The sequence below is a fragment of the Plasmopara halstedii genome, assembly GCF_900000015.1.
Source record: "Plasmopara halstedii genome assembly, contig: Scaffold_3109, whole genome shotgun sequence".
Lineage (NCBI taxonomy): Eukaryota > Oomycota > Peronosporomycetes > Peronosporales > Peronosporaceae > Plasmopara > Plasmopara halstedii.
This window is the reverse complement of record NW_020190012.1, coordinates 420984-440927: the sequence shown is the minus strand read 5'-3', so window position 1 is coordinate 440927 and position 19944 is coordinate 420984. Positions and strand designations below refer to the sequence as shown.

The following is a 19944-nucleotide window of genomic DNA, read 5'->3' as shown; positions in this document are numbered from 1 at the left end:
CACAAGCGACATACCGCGATCAACGACAAGGGCGAGCTAGCGACAGGGCATCAGTTTTCATTTGATCAAAGTATACGTGTAACATTTTTAAACGGCCATGCACGCTAGAGGGACGGGTACGTATGTTTAAGCCCACCATATGGTAAGCTCAGATCCAAAAGAAAGGCGCGAGGACACATCGATATTCCGCACACTTCATGAACCAGTGCAAACGTCGAGAAATGATGCAACACAAAGGAACGTTGCATTGAGACGATATCCATATTACCGCAATTGGCATCTCTGTAAAGTTATTAAGAAATTTTGAGCGTTTTGCCTGCTTCGAAGTAGAAACTGCTCTGTCTATCCCTTGATCACTTGTCTGATAGATTGATGGATATTTGTCAGACCAAATGTTTCGAGTAAGCAAAGGATGTCGAAGATCGGCTTACATAGGTCTGGTCATATTTTCAAGTAGTATTGATTCGAATGCAATAAATTTTTACATCGTCGTCACTAAGTTGGAGTCTCTTTTGCGTTAAAGGCACTTTCTGACATTGGAGACGGGCGAACACACCTATAAGCTTTCCAATAGAGCAATTTTGAAAGGACAAAATGGCTGGACCAGATCGCATCTTATTGTCAGTTATAGATACAAATTGGACCCTGACGTATGTGGCAGTTTCCACACTGGATATATACCGGTAAGATTTAGTTTAAAATGTGGTTATTTTAATTTCTGTACCGGTTAGCGTTTCCTAAACGGTCACCATAGCTCTACGATTGGGATTTTTCTGCAGCTTGTGACTGCGGTTATCTAATCGTGAACGGTTTTTCTCGTGCCAAAAGTTCTTACGTTTGGCCTCTACGATCGACATACCACCTGCAATATTATTGCGCTTTTTGATAAAGTTGGCCACAAACGCCGTAGATAGAGCTGTGCTGCCAGTGCGATGGTCGACTCCCGCTGATTGGTATGCCAACAAAAGGTTTTCCTTGTGTGCAGCAAGCACTGACGCTCGCGTTTCGTCCGGGCGAAATCGCTGCCTGTAGTAACGGCGAAACTCACGACGACCTAGACGGCGGCCGCTCGCAAGCACTAGCTCACCTGTCTCAGAAACCTCAATGGTGTCTTCTTCGGCCTCGTGGTTTGATACATTCTCCTCAGTCACATCCTCGTCACTATCGATGCTGGCCTCACTATCTGTTTCCCACTGAACTTCTTCGTCTGTAGAAGCGATTTTGTTTGTATTATACTGCATGGAGAAGTCGTAAAACTCCAGTAGCTCATTCAGATCCTCCTCCTCATAGCGCAACTTGCAGTGCGATAAAGATGTCATGTGCTTCTGCACATCTTGATAAGAGCGGAAAGACTTGCCCTTACCGTTACAATATAAGCAGTAGAAACCAACCTTAACCTTTTCAGCCACGTAGCTGATCAAGCCCTCCAAGTCTACCAAATAATCAAGGTCCGGGATAAAAAAACCGTGCTCTTTCAACATATGCGTTAAGGACGAGTTGAGGTCTGTTGCATGGTGCGAGCAAAAAATGCAGTCCTCTTTCTCTAATGGCACGTGCTTCTTGTACTCCTCAATTTCCTCAGCCAGCTCCTCCGCGGTCAATTCCGTGGGGTTGCCAAAATCCGTATCTTGGGCAGAAATGGCATCTAACATGACGCCTTGCACTGGTTTATCTACGATGGCCACCATGTCGGCAGAATCAGGAATTTTCTTTGCGTTATCGATATGCTTTTTGGACGACAAATGGTTCTCATGTGCATTTCGTGTCGTAAACAGTTTGTTGCAAGGTACACACTTTAACATTGACTTAACGCCCGCCTTTTTCAATTCATCCTTACGGGTGCGCTGCTTTTGTTTCGGATCACGAGCCGCCTGCGCCTCTTTCTCCTCGCGCACTTTGCGCATACGAAGCTCAAACTGCTCTTCTGAGATCGGTGGAAGTTCCACCACTTTACGTTTAAGATTATAGCGGTGCCAGTCCATGCGAAAGTGATCCTTTTGCTCCAGAAACGACGTAAATTCCAACCGGCATGCTGTACACGTCGACATGGTCGCGATTGATTAATCTGGTTGGAACGGTTGGACAGATGACCAAGTTAAATTCTGTGCAACCTTCTCGCAACATTTTTTATCAGCCCGGATACCAGTACCTATCAATTTCACGATGCTTGCTAGTGTCCTTCGTTCGGCTCGATATCGATCCGGCGCTAAATCCTCTCGTCATTGTTTTGCAATAATTCACGACTATTCCACACCCGCACGTAATCCTGCGCTTGCCTGCTGGAACAGTGATGATAAGTCATATTTCCAGCAGCTTCTGAAGCCCGAGAACGTACTCACTGACATCGAGGACACTAAACCATTTACAGTAGACTGGCTTGTGAAGTATAAAGCGCAAAGCAATCATCAAATGGTGCTCAAGCCTAAAACTACAGCGCAAGTCTCAGCAATTCTTAATTACTGTAATCAACGTAATCTGTCAGTGGTCCCACAAGGTGGAAACACGGGTCTCGTTGGTGGCAGTGTACCTGTGTATGACGAAATTGTTCTATCTATGAGCTCAATGAACAATGTGATTTCATTTGACGAGGTTTCAGGCGTCTTGGTGTGTGAAGCTGGCTGTATCCTTGAAAATTTAGATAGCTACGTGGCCAAGCATGGCTACATGATGCCTCTGGATCTTGGGGCTAAAGGAACATGTCAGATCGGTGGGAATGTTGCTACCAACGCTGGTGGACTTCGCTTACTAAGGTATGGATCGCTGCATGGCACAGTTCTAGGTATTGAGGCTGTACTGGCAGACGGCACAGTAATTGACTGTTTGAGTACCATGCGTAAGGACAACACTGGTTATGATCTTAAGCAGTTGTTTATTGGATCTGAAGGCACACTAGGAGTGGTAACCAAGGTGTCAATTTTGACACCTCCGCGTTCGTCTTCTAAAAACGTAGCTTTACTTGCTTGCGAAGACTTTGCTGCTTGTCAAAAAGCATTTGTCGAGGCAAAGAAAAATCTGGGCGAGGTACTATCGGCTGTTGAGTTCATGGACCGTCAGTCTCTCGACATAGTTTTTTCTCAACAGGACTGGACAAAAGATCCACTTGAGACGATTAGCCCATTCTACGTGCTGATTGAGACCTCAGGCAGCAATAGTCATCACGATATGGAGAAGCTGGAGGCGTTTTTGGAGGATGTCATGGGATCGGGTGTTGTTGTTGATGGTACGGTTGCTCAAGATGCTTCTCAAGCACAGAAACTGTTCATGCTTCGTGAGGATATCTCTTTGTCGCTAAGCTCTCGTGGATTTGTGTATAAGTATGATATTTCGTTACCCTTAGATCAGTACTACAAAATTGTGGAAGAGGTTCGTGATATAGTGACTCCTCTCGGAGCGGAAGTGGTTGGTTTTGGACATATGGGTGACTGCAATTTGCATTTGAATGTCTCTACAAGGGAATACGACGAAAAAGTCTTTAATGCATTAGAGCCCTTTGTCTTTGAGTGGACGTCCAAATATCGAGGTAGCATTAGCTCAGAACATGGTATTGGTACGCACAAACCACCATTCCTCCACCTGTCCAAGTCGGACGATTCGATTCGGCTAATGAGGCAAGTAAAGCAGCTGATGGATCCAAAAGGGATTCTGAATCCCTATAAAGTTCTCCCCAATGAAATTTGATGCATTCGAATATTGAATTAAAATCATCGGTCTATCTAACTCAAGAAGCTTTGTATAGTAGTAAACCTTCCGTCTCAATGCTCGGTGTCCCAACACCATTCCGCAACCACCCTAAGGAGATCCGTGTTGTAAACATCTAAAGATCCTACTTAGGTGGGTAACCACCGGGAAAATCGGTTGCTGTCTACATATCGCAACATTTCGCCGCTTGTATGAACATTCATTTACGTGCTACCATGCATGATGGCCTCGTTTTCACATTGCGGGTTAAACTTCGTTTGACTAAATGGCATCCAACTCTTTAATGAGCTAAAATTTCTATCTTTGACAAATTAACATGCAGTGGAATCTACCACCCTTCAACATTCGAGTGATGGTCTATCCAACTATAGCAGAGAGCAGTACGGCCTATATATGGAGTCAATCTGGCAGCGCAGAGGTAGAGTCACATGACGATAATTGAGTCGCAAGATGACGACGGTGCTAGCCCTGTTGTTCTTCTTGATGACAGCGTCGTGGAGCAGGCAGAGAATGAAGAGCCAAGCACTGGCAGCGTTAATACTCCTGACGAATCTGTAGCAGTAAATAATTTCGCGATAGCTGCCCCTGAACCCGCGAAGTCGGCGCTTGCATCAGCCTTCCGCCTACTAGATCAGTACTTTGAAGCGGACATGCTGACACTTGACCAGCTTCAGTTTCACAAAGATAAGTACGCCAAGCTGCATGCGTGTGTATTGACTACTTACAAGCACGAAAGGCAGCTGCTGAAAGAAGCCAAGGCGCTTAATCGCGACCTTCTTGGCGAGAAAATTCAGGTAGAGAAGCAGGCTATTCGAAAGGCTGAAGAAGTGGCAGCCTTAACTTTACTAGAACGTAAGAAAGATGATGCGCTGAGGGAATTAGCTGAAGCAGTGGACCAAGATGCAGTTTTATCGTTCGAAACAACAGAGCTGCAGCGTGAATATGCTGATTTGGTGGCGGAAAAGGAAGCTATTTCAGCTGCTCATGTGCAGCTTATTGAGCCTGAAGTGAAACAGCTTAATGCCGAGATTACAGAGCTAACTGACGAGACTAATCGCTTGGAAAAGGAGCTAGCGAAAGATATGCAGCGCAAGCAAGAATACTTAGCGCGGTTAGACTTTTTACATCAAGAAAACACACGGCTTAAGCATACCGGCACAGCTGAATTAAAGCGTTTTAATCAGCTTAAAGGATATCCGGATCGCTTGCAAAAGCAAGCCGATATTGTGGCACGTGCGATTGCAGGATTGGAAAGAGAAATGCATAAGGACAAGGTGCGCGCTGGTGAGCTGCAAGAAATTGTGGACGCGACCGCTGCCAAATTGCGCGATGTCGATGAATCTAATCGAGAACTTGCAGAGAAATTAGATGTGCATCGAGAAACGGTTGATCAGCGTCAGCGAGATGTCGATCATGTCACGCTGCATCTTCATGAGGAGCATAATGTCAACATTATGCGGCTTGGTGAGAAGACTCGTCTTGATATACGTGCGAAAGCGCTGGAGGTTGCTATGCGCCGCGAGAACGAACGGTCTGGTATGGCGCAAAAGGCATACGATCGCTTAAAGCGCGAGCTTAAGAAACGATTACTCATGCTTGACGACATGAAGTTATTACTTCCGAATTCGCAAGCTCAAGTGGTTGAAGTACAGCATCAAGTAGAAGCGCTGCAGTCAGAAAACAAACATCGAGCGCAGCATCAAGTGGATGTAAAGCAGCAGGTGGATTTACTAATTGCACGTTTCTTGAAGCAGGAGGATGGCGAAAAGTTGCAATGTGCAGAAGTTGATGCTCTATCAGCTCAAGTGAATGAACTTGAAGCAGAGGTTGCCCAGTGGTTAGTGGAGGAAACAAAGCAGAAAAAGTTGTTGACGTTGCTTACTGCACAACGCGAGCTTAAAGCTCGTGAAGCCACGACAGCCTTGATCGCAGAGCGTCAAATTCAGCAAGAGCTTAAAACGAAGGAGCTTGTGATTTTTGATCTGGCAAAAAAGTGGAACGAAACGACAAACCATTTGCGTGAGTTCTCAGCACTGTACGACGTCGTCAAGAATGAACGCAATAAGTACGTGAACCTCATTCAGGCTTCAACCCAAGCATTAGCTGAGATGAAAGAGAAGATAAAAATTTTGAATAACGAAGTGGAGGTACTTCGTAATGAGACTACGACGAAGGACAAGGCGCTCGTGAAAGAACAATTAGCGCATTCGGCAGCACATTGCTCTCGTGACTCGCTCCGACTTGACACTAACAAGGCACACGATGTGTACCGGATGAAGCAGGAAGTAGTCGAGCAACAAATTGTTGAGATTGACAAGCTCAATGGCATTATTACGCGCACTGAAAAGGATTTGCTACGGATGAAGAAAAAATTCGAGCTGGCAGTGGATGCACGAAATGCCACTGGTGTGCAGCTAATCGATCGCAACGACGAGCTGTGTATCCTTTATGAGAAGTCGAATATGCAAGAGCTTGCTATTAGTAAGGGCGAAGCCGGACTTGCACGCAAAGACCAAGAAATCCGAGCTATTAAGATTCAGCTTGCTCATCTTCAACGACAGCTTGAGAATGCGAGAAGACAATTGCCGCACCTTCCCGAGCTCGCGCATCGTATTCTTGCTATGCAAGAAAACTTGAAGCACGAGAAGGACGTAACGGAATCACTATGCCGTGATCTGGAAATGCCGGTGAATAGTGATCGATGGCGCGCTCTGTACGGAGATGATCCGGATGAGGAGCAGCTAGTGGTGAAACTTACGCTTTTGGAGGAACGATTGCATCAGAAGAAAGAGCAACTTCTCGAAAAGGAGTTGGTCCTGGAAGAAGTGACGGGTCTTTCCAATAGTCTTCGAGCACAAGCTGCTACTCGTCGTGGTGAGACTTTAGAACTTGCCAAACGAGTTAATGACTTTCAGGGTCGAATCAAGGAGACAACGCGTCGCATGATGGCTGTTGTATCTGAGTTGTCGATGTATCAAGCCACAGCGATAAAATTACAGCAAGAGATGCACGAAGCATCCGTAGATGTTGATGAATGTCGAAAGCGCAAATTAGCTGGGTATGCACCTAATGCCTATTGCGAGCAGCAGCTTGTGCGATTGCAAACACAAAGACTCAACAGTAATGAAAATCGGGTGACAAAAGAACTGGCAAAGGCTGCTGCTGCGAAGGTCGCTAACAATTTATCACAGCTGATGTTTACAACTGCTGAGGCTCGGCCAAATGCTTACATTCCAGAAGACTTAGGAATTCCGAAGCCGTACGGTCAACAGGCACCATTCAAGCCTTCACAGCAGGGAACAACAATGCGCCACATTCGAATGCCACAAATACGGGATATTGAAATATAAGTGTTATTAACAAGTGATTTGTCAAGTTACTTGTTACTATCAGCGGCCTTTTTCATAAGCCTTTCTTGGGCTTTACGAAGTCTGCTATCCAAATTGAGCATCTTCGCTACTGACTCCATAAGCTCGCGTTTCGTCTTATCCAAGTTTTGTTGCAAAACAGCTTGTATTTTGTCGGAGTCTGCAAGCAACTCAGCTTCTTTAATTGCTGCAGCCTGCCTCGTGGCTTCAGCTTCATCTTGTAGCTGAGTAATTGACTTCTTCGCATCACTAAGCTCCTCTTGTGTAACGTCAAGACGCTGGAATGCCTCTTTTAACTGAAGTTTATATTTTTCAGCCTCTGCTTCAGCTTTGAGAGCATGTGATTTCCAATTTTTTTGCTTGTCGCTTGCTTCCTTCGCCAGCTTCTCGTGACGGTTTGCACATTGAATACTTTCATATCGTGCAGCCATAGCTAGTGTAATTAGTCGATCCTTGTGCTCGATTTCCTGCAAAACCAATGCTCCATGATAAATTTACATTGGAATAACATTTTATCTCTTACCTTTGCGAAAATGGTCACTTTCTTGATTTCTTCAGCCAATAAAAGCGATACTTGATCGCGTTCCTGCATGCGCAAAGTCAGTCGCGATAAACGTATCAAAGCAGATAGATAATTTACCTGCTTTAAATGGTCTTCACTTTTTTGGTGTAATGTCATGGCACTGCTTAGTTGCTGTGAAAGTATAGAATCCATTAATATTGGGGTTTCGTTCACCTTTATGGGAAAGCAAACCTTGTACATATTTGTCATGAGCTCTACACTAAGTTTGACCTCTTCAAAAGCCTTCGTGGTAATAAGACTCACGTCCTCCATCTAATCAAAGGTTGATGTGAGTGCGTACAAGATTCATAGCGATGAAGTAAAAAGTATCCTTGCCTTTTGAATTTTTGGTAAAATGCACTCCTTCAAAGTTATGTGCGCTTGCTTTTCCTCAGCAAATTTACCTTGTGAATGCGAAAGATCATCTACAAGCTGCGAATTTGTCAGCATCAGCTTCGAATTGGCGAGTTTTAGCTCGATAACTTCTCGCTCGAGCTTTTGCATAGCGATACGCGCGTCATCTAGTAGTGAGTCAAACTTCAAGCCTTGGACCTTTGTTGCTAACGGTGCTTGTAACTCTAACGCGGTAGTATCAGTACCATTGGCTTCTTCGAAGCGAATCAACGAATTTTGGCTATTTGCTACAAGTCTGGCTCGCTTTTCCTGCTGTAAATTCTGCAAAGCCTGCATAAGTATGACGTGCACAAACCAAAACATGTGACGCTAAGAAATCTGATGGTCATGTCCTAATTGCTCAACATCCATGAAAGGTACAAGTGAAAAGGATATATAAAGCTGTGCATCCCAAGAAGCTAGGGAATCTTTCTCATTCATTCCAATGTTCCCAAAGCCGTCACTTAACAATGCATTTAGGTTGCTGCGATGTAGAACGAAACAAGCATCAATAGACGCTTCTCCACAAGTAAATATTCATAACTATACCCAGCTTCAACGTCCAATCGCTTTTTCTCCTTGACAAAATCTTCCGAAATTCGACTCATGATATCTCGCCGCATCTCGTAGATTTCTAACGCAAGTGCAGACTGCTCCTGGTTGCCCCCAATCTTCTCTTTCTTGACATTGATGTCAAGAAATGTTTTGAGTTGTTCCTAAAAAGACAAGTAGCAATAAAAACACATCAGGACTGGGTTTGTCCTGGACAGTAGATCACAATGGCTCTCAACCATCTCTTTCTCTATTGTAACTAGTGGTGTAGTATCCTTCTCATAACGCTGCCGCGAATAGTGCATCCGAAATTCTTGAAGAAGCCGCAGATCTGATCGTAAACATCGCAGACGTGAATTTTCTGTTTCTTCCTGTCGTTTACGGTCCGACGGGCTCAACAATGATTGCGCATACTCAGTACGCAATGCGCGACAATTTTTTAATTGCAGATCAATGTGTTTGGAAAGCGCTGACACATCGTCGCGCCATTCTGTTGTCTTCTTCGCAAGCCGAATCGCATCCTTTCGTGCAACTTCGCGACCAAGGAAAGTCGACGCATTCCCTACAGCATCTTGTTGCACAAGAACTGCCGCTGAAATCTCTTCGTTTAGCTCTTGGAGCTTGTTGCAAAGTTTTTTTCCATCGCTATCCATTAGTAGCGCTCTCGAAAAGTCAGTCACAGCAAGAATTATCCACTATTTTGGGTGTTATTAGATAGATTAGCTACTCTGACTACCTGGTGTACCGGTATAAATATCTACGACTCGATAGCAGCTCATTATAATTTGCTTGTCATCGGCACGTCTTTCATCGCACACCGACTTTACAAAAACGAGGACGAGCTGAAAGCATCAAGATCTTCGCTCAATGTGACGTCATGGAGCTCCACATCGTCGTCACGAATCAGTTTGTCGTTAACCATGGCGAGCTGCTCCAATCGGGCACGCTCTGCTTGACGAGCACGTTCGTCACGAAGGCGTTTCTCCTCAACAATTTTTTCGGCCAGCTCTTGCTCCTGTTTCTGTCGCTCTACAAGCTCACGCTCTTTCTCCTTCTCGCGCTGTTCGATTTCGCGACGTTTTTGAGCCTCCAGTTCATCAGTTCGTTCTTTCTCCTTCTGCTGAATTTTCTGCTGCTTGATCTGCTCCATCGAACGTGCCGAAAACCATAAAGAGCTCGCTGAATGACTTTCGCCATTCGACAAAATCAGCGAAGTACCGTTAGAAGTTTCTTTTTTCGCAAGCATACTCCAAGCCCCGCGGTTCTCAACTCGTAGAGGCTCAGTGCTTAACAACTGCTCATCACGTATTTTCTTGGCAGCATCCACTATTGCATTCAGCACAGAAAGATAAGATTTCTTATGTTTCAATGTGTGATTTTAAGCCACTCACCGGGATGAGAGAAAGAAGTGTCAAGCTGTGAAAGACTTGGGGTACTTGCAAGCGGAGGCGACTGCAACATAATACGCAACACCGTCATGAATACGTGATTGAAGACGCCAACACTAACAACTCACTTGCTCTAGTACATTTCACAAACCCACCCTTTCGAGAGGAGCACCGCCGTCGTCGTCGGAATCAGATTCACTATCGCTATCACTGTCCGAGTCTGAAGACTCAGAAGAGCTCGATGAACTATCTGGAAATCTTTCGCCTCCTTTATTCGTTGCACCAGCTTTAGTGTCAGCATCTACGTCTGTCATTGTAACATCCTCATTTGGCCGACGATCGCCGATTTCCCCATTTCTTGCTCCATCAGGTGCAACACAATCGATTGCGGCCAACTGATTCTTAAGTTCTTCCTTTCGGTGGCGAATATTTACTGCCGCCATTTTTGCTGACTTAAGTCGCTTTTCGGCGGGGAGCATCTTTGCTTTTTTGGCTGGTCGCTTCCTTTTGCGACCAATTCCGTGTTCCTTCATGGATCAACGATGACATCTTTGTATAAGCATAGATAATAAATGTAATGAGGCCAATTCTTACCCTGACGTATCCTTCCAGCATACGCAAACACCGTGTGTCGAACGCATTGATATCTAGCTCTACTTCGTCATTCTCGTTAGCCAGCTTAGCTACGGGAATAGCTTCTGCAATGATCTGAAGTACACGATTGATTTTGTCTTGAGGGAGCAGTTTGATGTCGGAGCTTAATCGGGCTTTGTCCATCTGACTCATTGGTTCATTAAGTTCCTCTTCAGTCAAATCATCCATCTTAAATGGTCTATGCAATTCGCGCAAGGGCGTAGCAAATAACAATTTAAGTCAGCGCACGTTAAGACCATCCAGCACTAAAAAACACGTACTTGGCAGCCTTGACAGACCTCACGTAAGCAGCCTTTGCCATACTTGGCTGCAGCTGCTCGAGAGTCGCTTTAAGACGCTCAATATCTTCTTTCAAAGACATGATAAGGCCCGTATCTTCGCCGGGGCTCTGACGCTTAGTATTGCCCTTTGTGCCTTTTCCGCCTCTAGTTTTCTTGGAAGAGAAAAAGCCATCTGCGCTCCGCTCCTTCTTTGACTTTAAATCCGAGGACTTAGCCTTAGTAAACAGCTTCAAGTTTATGTTTTTGAACCTTTTTTCAAACTCGTCCACGAGCTTGCGAGCGTAAATGTGTACTTGGCTATGAGCTGCGTTGTAAAGCATTGCATTCCGAAATGTCAATCGCACATGCTCTGCAAAATCCAATGGACTATCATAGGAACCATTTTCTAAGTGGTTACGGATTGTGCCAAGATCCATTGGCTCCTTGATAACGTTAAAATAGTCCGGAATACCCAAAGCAATAGGATCCACAGGAGTCAGAAAGGGGGCCGACTTTGGGTTGGCCATAAGGCCCTTGAGAATACTCAAACATTTCTTCATACTCATCGGAGCTTGTTCTATTTCAAGGATATTGTCTTCACGAAGATGAGCCGGAATGGAACGTTTCCGCTCCGAACGGCCAAGCACCAACGAAGGAGACAAATGATCAGACGCTGCAGTATTATTATTTCGTGGCGCGATAATCGAAGGACGAGCATGTGGAGTAACATCTTTCGTGACGTCTACCGACGCTGTTGTCGCCGTAACACCAAGTGCGGAGACGGAAAGGGCCTTCGATTCCTGCTTAATTACCGGTGTAGCTGCACGCACTGACCTCGCACGTCTTGGCAAGGTACGTTTACTAGGCCCCTTCGGTTGGTAAACTTTGTACAGCCTCATTTCATTCGTCTTCTTGTCTAAAAAGCCGTGCAAAGTGAATACACCAAAGCGGTTCTCGCCCGAGCCGGTGACCACAAACTGCGACGGAGTGGTGACATCGTGAGCGAATCGAATGTCGACGTCTTTTTCTGCCACAGTCTGTAGCTTACCCTTAATCGCCTGGATTTGAAAGGAGCCACTGTACTTTCCCTCGAACGGCATCGCCGAACGTTCAGTCGCATCCGTCTCGTAGCCTAAAAACACAGGCGATTGCTCTTCAACAGGAAAATTCGTCGTCTTAGACGAGCGTGCAAGCTCCGATCCCGAGATAGAAGGGTGTACGGTGCTGGCATTACCGAAACACGTAGGAATAGACACGTCTTCCTGCGACTTCATTTCAAATGGACTAATAACGCCGTCGGGTTCAAAAGCAGCATCACTCATGCCCCACATACCTGAACAGACAGCCCGCTTATCTTGTATGTAGTATTTTCCTACAAGCAGCGGCGCGTACTGCAATACCTCACGTGGAAGATTTGGTACGGGCTTCATCGATATATTATTGCCTTTTTCACAGTTACTAGTCGCACCGTTAGCGTTGTTGGCAACGATTCCGGGTTCCTTACAGACTACTGGCGAGATCAGATCATTGGACTCTTCCTTATCCTTCACCACTCCATTGCTTTTTTTATTGGGCTCCTGTTTAACCGATACGGCAGACTCCCCACAACTTTTGTCGGTAGAAATGGGCTTTTGCTGAGTCTGTTTCTCAACCATCATAACACAAACGTGCAGGCTGGTGACGTTCTGTTGGGGATGCGAGCTGAAGCTGCTATCAAAATGCCCTCGGGGCGTGCCCGAGGTCCACGGAGTAGAGCTGTCGCTAGGGCTTACCACTTCAACGCGCGTCGCTGTAAAATCCGTATTCTTATTACTTTTTGCTGCCTTGTCAGGCTGCACTACCTCTTCCCGAGGAGCGGCTAATGTTGGATCACCTATGATGGCTACGGTCGCCAGCTCGGACAAAGCCAGCTGCGTGTTGTTGCTGCAAGTGGCTGTGGAAATCAATGACAGACCAGTGGATGTAGCTGTCGTCACGGGGTCACAGTGGTCGATATGCGCCAGTGAATTTGTGTATCTTGCTCTTTCTTTAGAAATGACCCCAAGTTGATGCGGCGACCGAATTTTGGTGGTACCTGTTGGAGTGATGGTCACTTCAAAAGAGGGCGCAGGGGCGTATATTTGGGGCCTCGCCTGCCACCGCTCGATTGCTTTTGAAAATGACTGAAAACGTTTCTGGGAAAACGAAGGAAAGAAGAACGGCCGCGCTTTTAAAAAACCTTAGCGACCAATCATGTATCTCAAATTCAGTATCAAGATAGAAAAACCTTGACCTCCCCATATCAGGAATGGCGGGGATTGGAGGGCACCCCGTCAAAGGAGATTCCATTCTACGCCCAGAATGATGCCCAGAGACCAGTACAAAAGATCTGGTCAATTTTTTTAGCAAAAGCGGTATGACGATAGTGTTGCAGCGGATTACCGCGCTACCCGCTTAGTCTGCTGCTATTTACAGGCATGCTCGCACTGCAGCCGTTTGGGATACGCAGCGCAAACTGCCGTCGTCTTAAACTCGTAGTGAAACCCCCCTCCCAGACTTCGCTACGGAGATTGGCTAAAATGTTGAAACTTCACGGGTTCGGCTTGTGAGGCACAAGTAGAATACTACGGGTTTGACCCGCTTGGGGTAGTAACCCGTCAGGCGTTCACCACCCATTTGTGTGTATAAGCTCCTCATGACCAAACGCTACATACCATGCGGGGATTGATACGGTCACCGACCAGAGCACCATTACTCATTTGAAATTTCGTAGTCGCGGAATAGGATGGTTCGTGTACCAAACGAGAACAACATGCCAAATGAAACGCCACGTGTAAATTAGTGATAGGATGTGACTTCAAAGAAAGATCGTTTGCAGAATGTGTACCATTTGCAAGTTACACCACGGAAGGTTCTATAAATTGGTAACATTTACCACAATGTATGCATCGGAGTCTTTTCACTATTTAATTTTGATGGTTAAAAAGCATTCCGAACGAAATCTTGCACCATATTCTTGTGATGCGACTCATTCGTGCCGCCGCCAATCTCAAGCAATTTGGAGTCGCGCCATAGACGCTCCACGTTGTACTCGCCAACATAGCCGTACCCACCTAGTGTCTGAATCGCGCGATCTGCAACTCGCTTCGCCATGTCACCGCAGTATAGCTTGACGCCATCAGTATCCACTCGGCTACCCACTGAGTCTAGTTTTAGCTTACTGCCAAAAAGTATTACCAAACATTACGATGAGATAGTCTGACTAAACACACCTTTACCGACTCACCTTGCTGTAAGATACACATACGATCGTCCTGCCATATATTGGGCGTACGATTCAGCAATATTCTTTTGAATCTGCCCAAAATTGTTCAACGGTTGACCAAACGCAGTGCGCTCTTTAGCGTAATTGTTCATGATCTCCAACGAACGGCGGGCAATACCCAAACTCATCGCAGCCAATGTTACACGCTCAATCTCAAGATTGCGCATCATGCAAAGCACAGCGCTACCCTCTGTACCCACTACATTCTCAACTGGCACCTTGCAATTTTCAAACACCAGTTCAGCAGTATTAGATGCGCGCATTCCGCATTTGTCCTTGATGCGTTGCCCGAGCGAAAACCCTTCGAGACCTTTCTCAACAATAAAAGACGAAAAATCTTGTTTGACTTTTCCTGAAGTGCCAGTGCGTGCATACACTAAAAACACATCGCCCAACTCGGTATCGCTCAATGCGCCGTTCGTAATCCACATTCTACACATGTTCGCGACACCTTAGGTGAAAGATCAACCCTAAATAGCAACGCATAGTCATGTCACTTACTTGGTTCCGTTTAGCACATAATATTTACCACAATCAGACTTTTTCGCTGTCGTTCGCATATTTAAGACATCCGTTCCAACTGAGGGCTCACTCATAGCCATTCCGCATATTTTGGCGCCCGAGCAAGCGTCAGGAAGGTACTTTTGACACTGATCTTCCGATGCATTGCGAGCGACGTTGTTCACAAACAGCATCGAGTGTGCCAAGAAAGACAGACAGAAAGCCGGATCACTGGATGACAACTCCTCGTGTGCAATCACTGCAGCAAGTGCATCCATTTCTGAGCCGCCAAATCTATCGAACCACAGGCAAGATATGTTTATAAAAGCTTACAGCAGAATGATAGCTACAGGGTTATAGATTCAGCACATACTTTTCAGGGGCTGTAATGCCCAATAGTCCAATGTCCCCAAGCTCCCGAAAAAGCTTAATGTTAAATTTCTCTTCACGATTATACTCCAAAGCCTGGGGTTCCACTTTTGTCTTCACAAAATTTGCGAGCATACCCCGTAGTGCACCGTGCTCTTCGGTCGGCGTAAACAGATCCAAATCTGAGCTAGACGACTGTACGGGCATATTTTTCTTTAATTTCACCACGATACAAGATAAAGACAAAGCGCATACCACTGAGCGAATTAGGCCGCAATCGTGCGCAGTGCAGGCGCGGCGAAGTGCGAGTAGAGGATGGCGACGTTGGCGAAACATTAGTTAATAGATTTTACAAATGGCATCCGTCTCGACCAACTTCAAGCTAAATGTCCTGACGTTATGTATTGTCACCTTGAAGTATGATCACTTAATCTTTGTATTCCAACACGCAATAAAATATTCAGAAAACTCCTTCTAAATATACGCTCATCACCTCATTTGATAGGATGCATCGGCAGCATGATGCTGAGCGTATGCGAGTACATGGTGAGAAAGAAAACTTCAAGCTGTATATTGTCATTGAGGCTAATAGCATTGATAAACATCGAAGCGAGGTCCAGACGGTCGATGATAAAGGATGTTGACAACATGCGCGTAAGCTTTGAATTTTTGTAACGACGTAAAACAATGCTGGTCAAAATTTCTCTAAGGTTTGTGAATTGAAAGCTACCAGTTGCAGCAAATGGGATGGAAAGCATTCAGGATGAAGCTGATGACTTAGTGCTGTGTCTACCATCACCTCAACAAGAAGAAGAAGTTATCTGTAAGGAAAAATTTGAGATCCGAAGATCTGGTTCCAAAGCAGGCAGTAATTCCAGTCATCGTAGTGCTAGTAGCAGTATTTACGACTATTTAGATACATTAGAGAGCGAGGGTGCAGCTCGGTTGCCTTTGCTAGAGAGTCGTGCCGTGAGTGCACCTTCGTATCCAACTAGGCGTTTTCGAAGGACGGCTGATGAATTTGGACGGGTCGACACCGCGAAGCGGCCCAACAGTAGCAGCAATTTTGGCGATAGTTTTTCTCCAAAACGTTGTAGCTCAACAATCAGTAATCAAACCGAGAACAGCAATACTCATCAATATTACGTTGGCATCAAGGAAAAGCTGGCGACGATCACGATCGAGTTGAATGTAGGTATGCGATGCAAGCAGCTGGGGTAAGAAAGAAAGGATAAATGGCTATTTTTTATCTGCAGGACAAGACAAAAACTATTGAGTTGCTTACGATGGCCCGCAAGAAAGATGCTGCAAAGACGAAGCAATTACTAGAAGAAGCTGAAGAGCACTCGAAGCAGGAGTTTGCTGCTCAGCAAGAAAAGTTCAACAAGGAGCTGGAAAAGCAAATGGATTTTTCTCAAAAACTTGTGACGGAAAAGGTCAGTAAACGCTGTTATGATGTGTCGTTGCCATTGTAATCATTGTCTTGCTTCAATTTAGTCCGAGCTAGCAAAGCGTTGTAATGAGTTGGTGGCCGAGATTCAAGAAGCAAAAGCTAACAATGCACGCGAGGTGGAGCGCTTCAAATTGAAGCTTAAGGATGCTAAAGAGAGATGGGTAGCGCAAGAGAAGATCCGACGAGAGCAATGGATCGTCAAAAAGACTGAGGAGATCAAAAAGTTGACTGTCGCAGCGCTTGAGCCCGATATTCAGGTCATTCTTTCGAAAGGCAAAACAGATCTTGAGAAGGCGCGTGAGGCTGCCAGCGAAGAACGCCGTAATTTGCGAGTGCAGCTTGAAAAAGAGCGAGATGCCACATTGCAGCGCCTGAGAGACGAATATGAGCGCAAGCTTATTGAGGCACGAGAGAAAGAGCGCGCGAAGCTAATGCTACGTTTAGATGCTGCGGATGCTGAATTACAGCAGCAGCTCACTAGTCAGCGTCGACGGCTGCAAGAGGAGGCTGAGGCAACACGCGATGAGCTGTATGGTGAATTACGTGCTGCAAAGTTGGCTCATACCAATGCTCTCGATGGACTCAAGGAACGGCATCAATTGGAACTACAAGCTGCTGCTGAACATTTGCGCAAAGAGAAACAAGAATTGATAGCAAAATATGAGCACGATTATATCGCCCTGCGCGAACAAACGAGCGTAGAGTGTGAGAAGTTTAAGGTGCAACTCACAAGCAAGCTACGTGATGAAATTAACAAAGAAAAGCAAGAGATGGAGAAGCAGATGTTGCGGTCACGCGATGCGAAGATCGAGCTAGTGATTGAAAAGTTGCAGGAAGAAAGTCGGCAGATGGTCGAGCGAGCTGAATCGAAGGCGCTGAAGAAGTTTAGCCAGGAGCGTTTGGAATATGAGCGTAAGCTTAGACAAACGGGCGAGATCGAGGGCATATGGATGGAGAAAAACCGAGAATTGCATGAGAGACTGAATACACTAGAGAAGGCTCATGATAAGCTTAAGCGCGAGAACGAAGTTCTTAAGCATGATTTACGCGAGGCAAGCGAAAAATCATCCGACTTGGCACTTCGGCTAAATGAAGAGCGGCAGTTGCATGAACACTCAATGGAACAGGCAGAGAATCGCTGTAGCTCTTTACAGACAGAAACCGAGTACACAAAGCAACAGCAGAGCGTCGAAATAACAGCACTTCGTGAAAAACAGGCAATGTTGGAAAGTCACTTTCAGCAACAAGTCCAGAAACTACGAAGTGAGCACGATACGGCTCTTGACAATCTACACGAGCGCGTTAGGTCAACAGTGGCACGTAAAGATCAGACAATCTCTGAATTGCAGGAAGATTTGCATTTATTACAAGTTAAACTTGAAAAAAGCCAAGCTATCATCGAAGAACAACGGCTGCAGCTTTATAGTAAATAGAACTATAACAATTAAACAAGCAAATTCATTACATGTAGTTCTCATTCAAATTAATAATAAAGGAAGTTGCCGAGAGGTGTCACGACAGACTTGACCTAGTAATAAAACAGTGTGATGTAAGCAATGCAGGTTAACTTGACGCAGCCTTTGAAGACTTCTTCGCAGCCGACTTCTTTACAACTTTTTTCTTGGTAGTCTTGGGTTTCTTGGAGGAGACCTTCTTCACCCCTTTGGCGACTTTCTTTGTAGTCAGCTTTTTAGCAGTCTTAGGTGACTTTTTGAGTGCCACCTTTTTCGTTCCAGTCTTGGATAAGACACGCTTTTTAACCGGCTTACTTGCAGGCTTCTTAGCTGGAGAGGCCTTCTTCGCGACTAGTTTGGCGACAGGTTTCTTTGCCACTTTTTTCTCATCTGTAGCCAGTTTGAATGACCCCTTCACAGGCACTAGCTTGCCCGACTCGACGCCACGCTTCAGTGCGATATTTAGCCGAGACTTTGAATAGTTGGAGCCCTTCTTGGCCGCCACAAATTTGTCAATTGCGTGGCGAGATGAGCCAGAGCGCTCTTTAAGCGCAATGACAGCCTCCTTAATGAGATCATAGTAGCCGGGACCGGCGTTAGCTTTCTTCGTAGAAGGAGGGGACGGCATCTTGATGTATGAACTTTGAGTTGAGCTGGAGTCTGGAAATTCCGTTGTAAGATTCTCGAAAAGTTTAAAAATTTGCATTCACGACAGGCGCGTTGAAGCTAAGGACGCTATCGGAAAATCCGCCAATCCGCGTGTTCAATACGAGGACAAGAATAGAATTAAAATTTAGTTCCCACCAATCAGCGAAGAGTAGTAAAAGCGTCGCATTGCGTAACTGGGATGGCGGCTTGATAGGAGGGGGGTCACGTAGATAACATCCACGTCAGTAAAGGAATGACATGTTAGGCACTACCTGGGCCTCTTTCACACATTTGCGATGCACGTGGCCATTTGAAGCTGCTCACAGCGCTCAACGCTTAACTTGGCGTTGCGCACCTATGACCACAAAACAGAGTCCGCCTCTATTTCAAGGTGTTCTGGCTCGCAAACGTCACCTATCCTGAGAACTTTATTTTTAGGCACAACACATTAACCGATACCATTTTTATACGATTAAGCTTTAAAAATAGCTGAAAATTAAGAATTCTATCTTGGTCTGCGATACATGGGATCGTAGCATTCGTTTAATTTAGAAGAAGAATTGATTTCAGTGGTGTATAGAACTGACTGGTCAGCATCGAGGTACCATGGCAGCCTTACTTTCTTAAAGAAGCACGAACTCTATCATCTTAGTAGTTAAATCGTTTTCATTGTATTCTTGTGAGGAAGCATAATGTAAGCATATTGGGAAAACCATATTCCATTCATAGCACCAATTTATTCTCTGATCCAGACCAATTATCAAACGCTTGAAGACAGCTTTCTCGCGAGCGAGATTTGAGTATTTTGTGCTCTTAGCATAGAGATTAGTGCCGTTGCGAAATCTATAATCCGCTGTCAAAGATAGGATTATATTTAGTTTAATAAGACAACAATCCCCAGAAACAATATAGAAGCATGCATACCAACGAAGGGTTCTTTCCTGAATGATGACGTCATGCAACCAAAACAGGGTTATGTACTGTGCTGTTGTGTTATGATCTTGTGTACTATATCCACAATTGGTGCAAATGTACTATATCAGCATTATACAATTGTACGAAGATTACATCTCAAATTGTATAATTGTGAAAAGTTCGGAGGTAACAAAGTGTTTACTCATGAAGACGATGAGACTCCGTCAACGAAATGTTCGTTGTTTGTAGCCTTAGGTTAAGTAAATCCAATAGCTTTTTGATGAATGTAGTAAACGTATATTTTTAGTTTTTGTCTAAGTCGCATTTAACACACTTGAAATAGCAGAGCAAACTTACAGCAGCGGGGCTGCCGTAGCTTTGCGCTTTGATGAAGCGTAAGTTAGGTCACCGACCTCTCGTTCTA

At 45.2% G+C, this 19944-nt stretch overlaps 8 protein-coding genes across 8 annotated transcripts; 3 read left to right on the top strand and 5 right to left on the bottom strand.

Moving 5' to 3' along the window:
- Positions 1-737: 737 nt before the first annotated feature.
- Positions 738-2048, bottom strand: PHALS_07389 (cytoplasmic protein; the record flags this gene model as incomplete). Its single annotated transcript, XM_024720847.1, has 1 exon — positions 738-2048. One exon carries the CDS (start codon positions 2046-2048, stop codon positions 738-740), a length of 1311 nt encoding a protein of 436 aa, XP_024586005.1.
- Positions 2049-2163: 115 nt separating this feature from the next.
- PHALS_07388 (d-2-hydroxyglutarate mitochondrial precursor) lies at positions 2164-3678 on the top strand (the record flags this gene model as incomplete). The annotated part of the gene is made up of 1 exon (XM_024720846.1): positions 2164-3678. The coding sequence occupies one exon, from the start codon at positions 2164-2166 to the stop codon at positions 3676-3678; it is 1515 nt and encodes a 504-aa protein (XP_024586004.1).
- A 449-nt stretch (positions 3679-4127) lies between these two features.
- PHALS_07387 (uncharacterized protein) lies at positions 4128-7049 on the top strand (the record flags this gene model as incomplete). The annotated part of the gene is made up of 1 exon (XM_024720844.1): positions 4128-7049. The coding sequence occupies one exon, from the start codon at positions 4128-4130 to the stop codon at positions 7047-7049; it is 2922 nt and encodes a 973-aa protein (XP_024586003.1).
- A 26-nt stretch (positions 7050-7075) lies between these two features.
- Positions 7076-9227, bottom strand: PHALS_07386 (uncharacterized protein; the record flags this gene model as incomplete). Its single annotated transcript, XM_024720843.1, has 9 exons — positions 7076-7534; positions 7591-7653; positions 7708-7761; positions 7822-7902; positions 8034-8054; positions 8113-8313; positions 8389-8506; positions 8572-8738; positions 8814-9227. 9 exons carry the CDS (start codon positions 9225-9227, stop codon positions 7076-7078), a joined length of 1578 nt encoding a protein of 525 aa, XP_024586002.1.
- Positions 9228-9397: 170 nt separating this feature from the next.
- Positions 9398-12534, bottom strand: PHALS_07385 (Transcription initiation factor TFIID, subunit BDF1 and related bromodomain proteins; the record flags this gene model as incomplete). The annotated part of the gene is made up of 5 exons (XM_024720842.1): positions 9398-9900; positions 9966-10026; positions 10118-10489; positions 10557-10794; positions 10877-12534. The coding sequence occupies 5 exons, from the start codon at positions 12532-12534 to the stop codon at positions 9398-9400; spliced, it is 2832 nt and encodes a 943-aa protein (XP_024586001.1).
- Positions 12535-13834: 1300 nt separating this feature from the next.
- PHALS_07384 (isovaleryl-dehydrogenase) lies at positions 13835-15386 on the bottom strand (the record flags this gene model as incomplete). Its single annotated transcript, XM_024720841.1, has 5 exons — positions 13835-14075; positions 14142-14612; positions 14682-14975; positions 15055-15245; positions 15306-15386. 5 exons carry the CDS (start codon positions 15384-15386, stop codon positions 13835-13837), a joined length of 1278 nt encoding a protein of 425 aa, XP_024586000.1.
- Positions 15387-15556: 170 nt separating this feature from the next.
- Positions 15557-17936, top strand: PHALS_07383 (uncharacterized protein; the record flags this gene model as incomplete). Its single annotated transcript, XM_024720840.1, has 5 exons — positions 15557-15596; positions 15661-15704; positions 15777-16241; positions 16307-16486; positions 16548-17936. The coding sequence occupies 5 exons, from the start codon at positions 15557-15559 to the stop codon at positions 17934-17936; spliced, it is 2118 nt and encodes a 705-aa protein (XP_024585999.1).
- Positions 17937-18066: 130 nt separating this feature from the next.
- On the bottom strand, positions 18067-18585 carry PHALS_07382 (histone h1; the record flags this gene model as incomplete). The annotated part of the gene is made up of 1 exon (XM_024720839.1): positions 18067-18585. One exon carries the CDS (start codon positions 18583-18585, stop codon positions 18067-18069), a length of 519 nt encoding a protein of 172 aa, XP_024585998.1.
- Positions 18586-19944: the final 1359 nt, after the last annotated feature.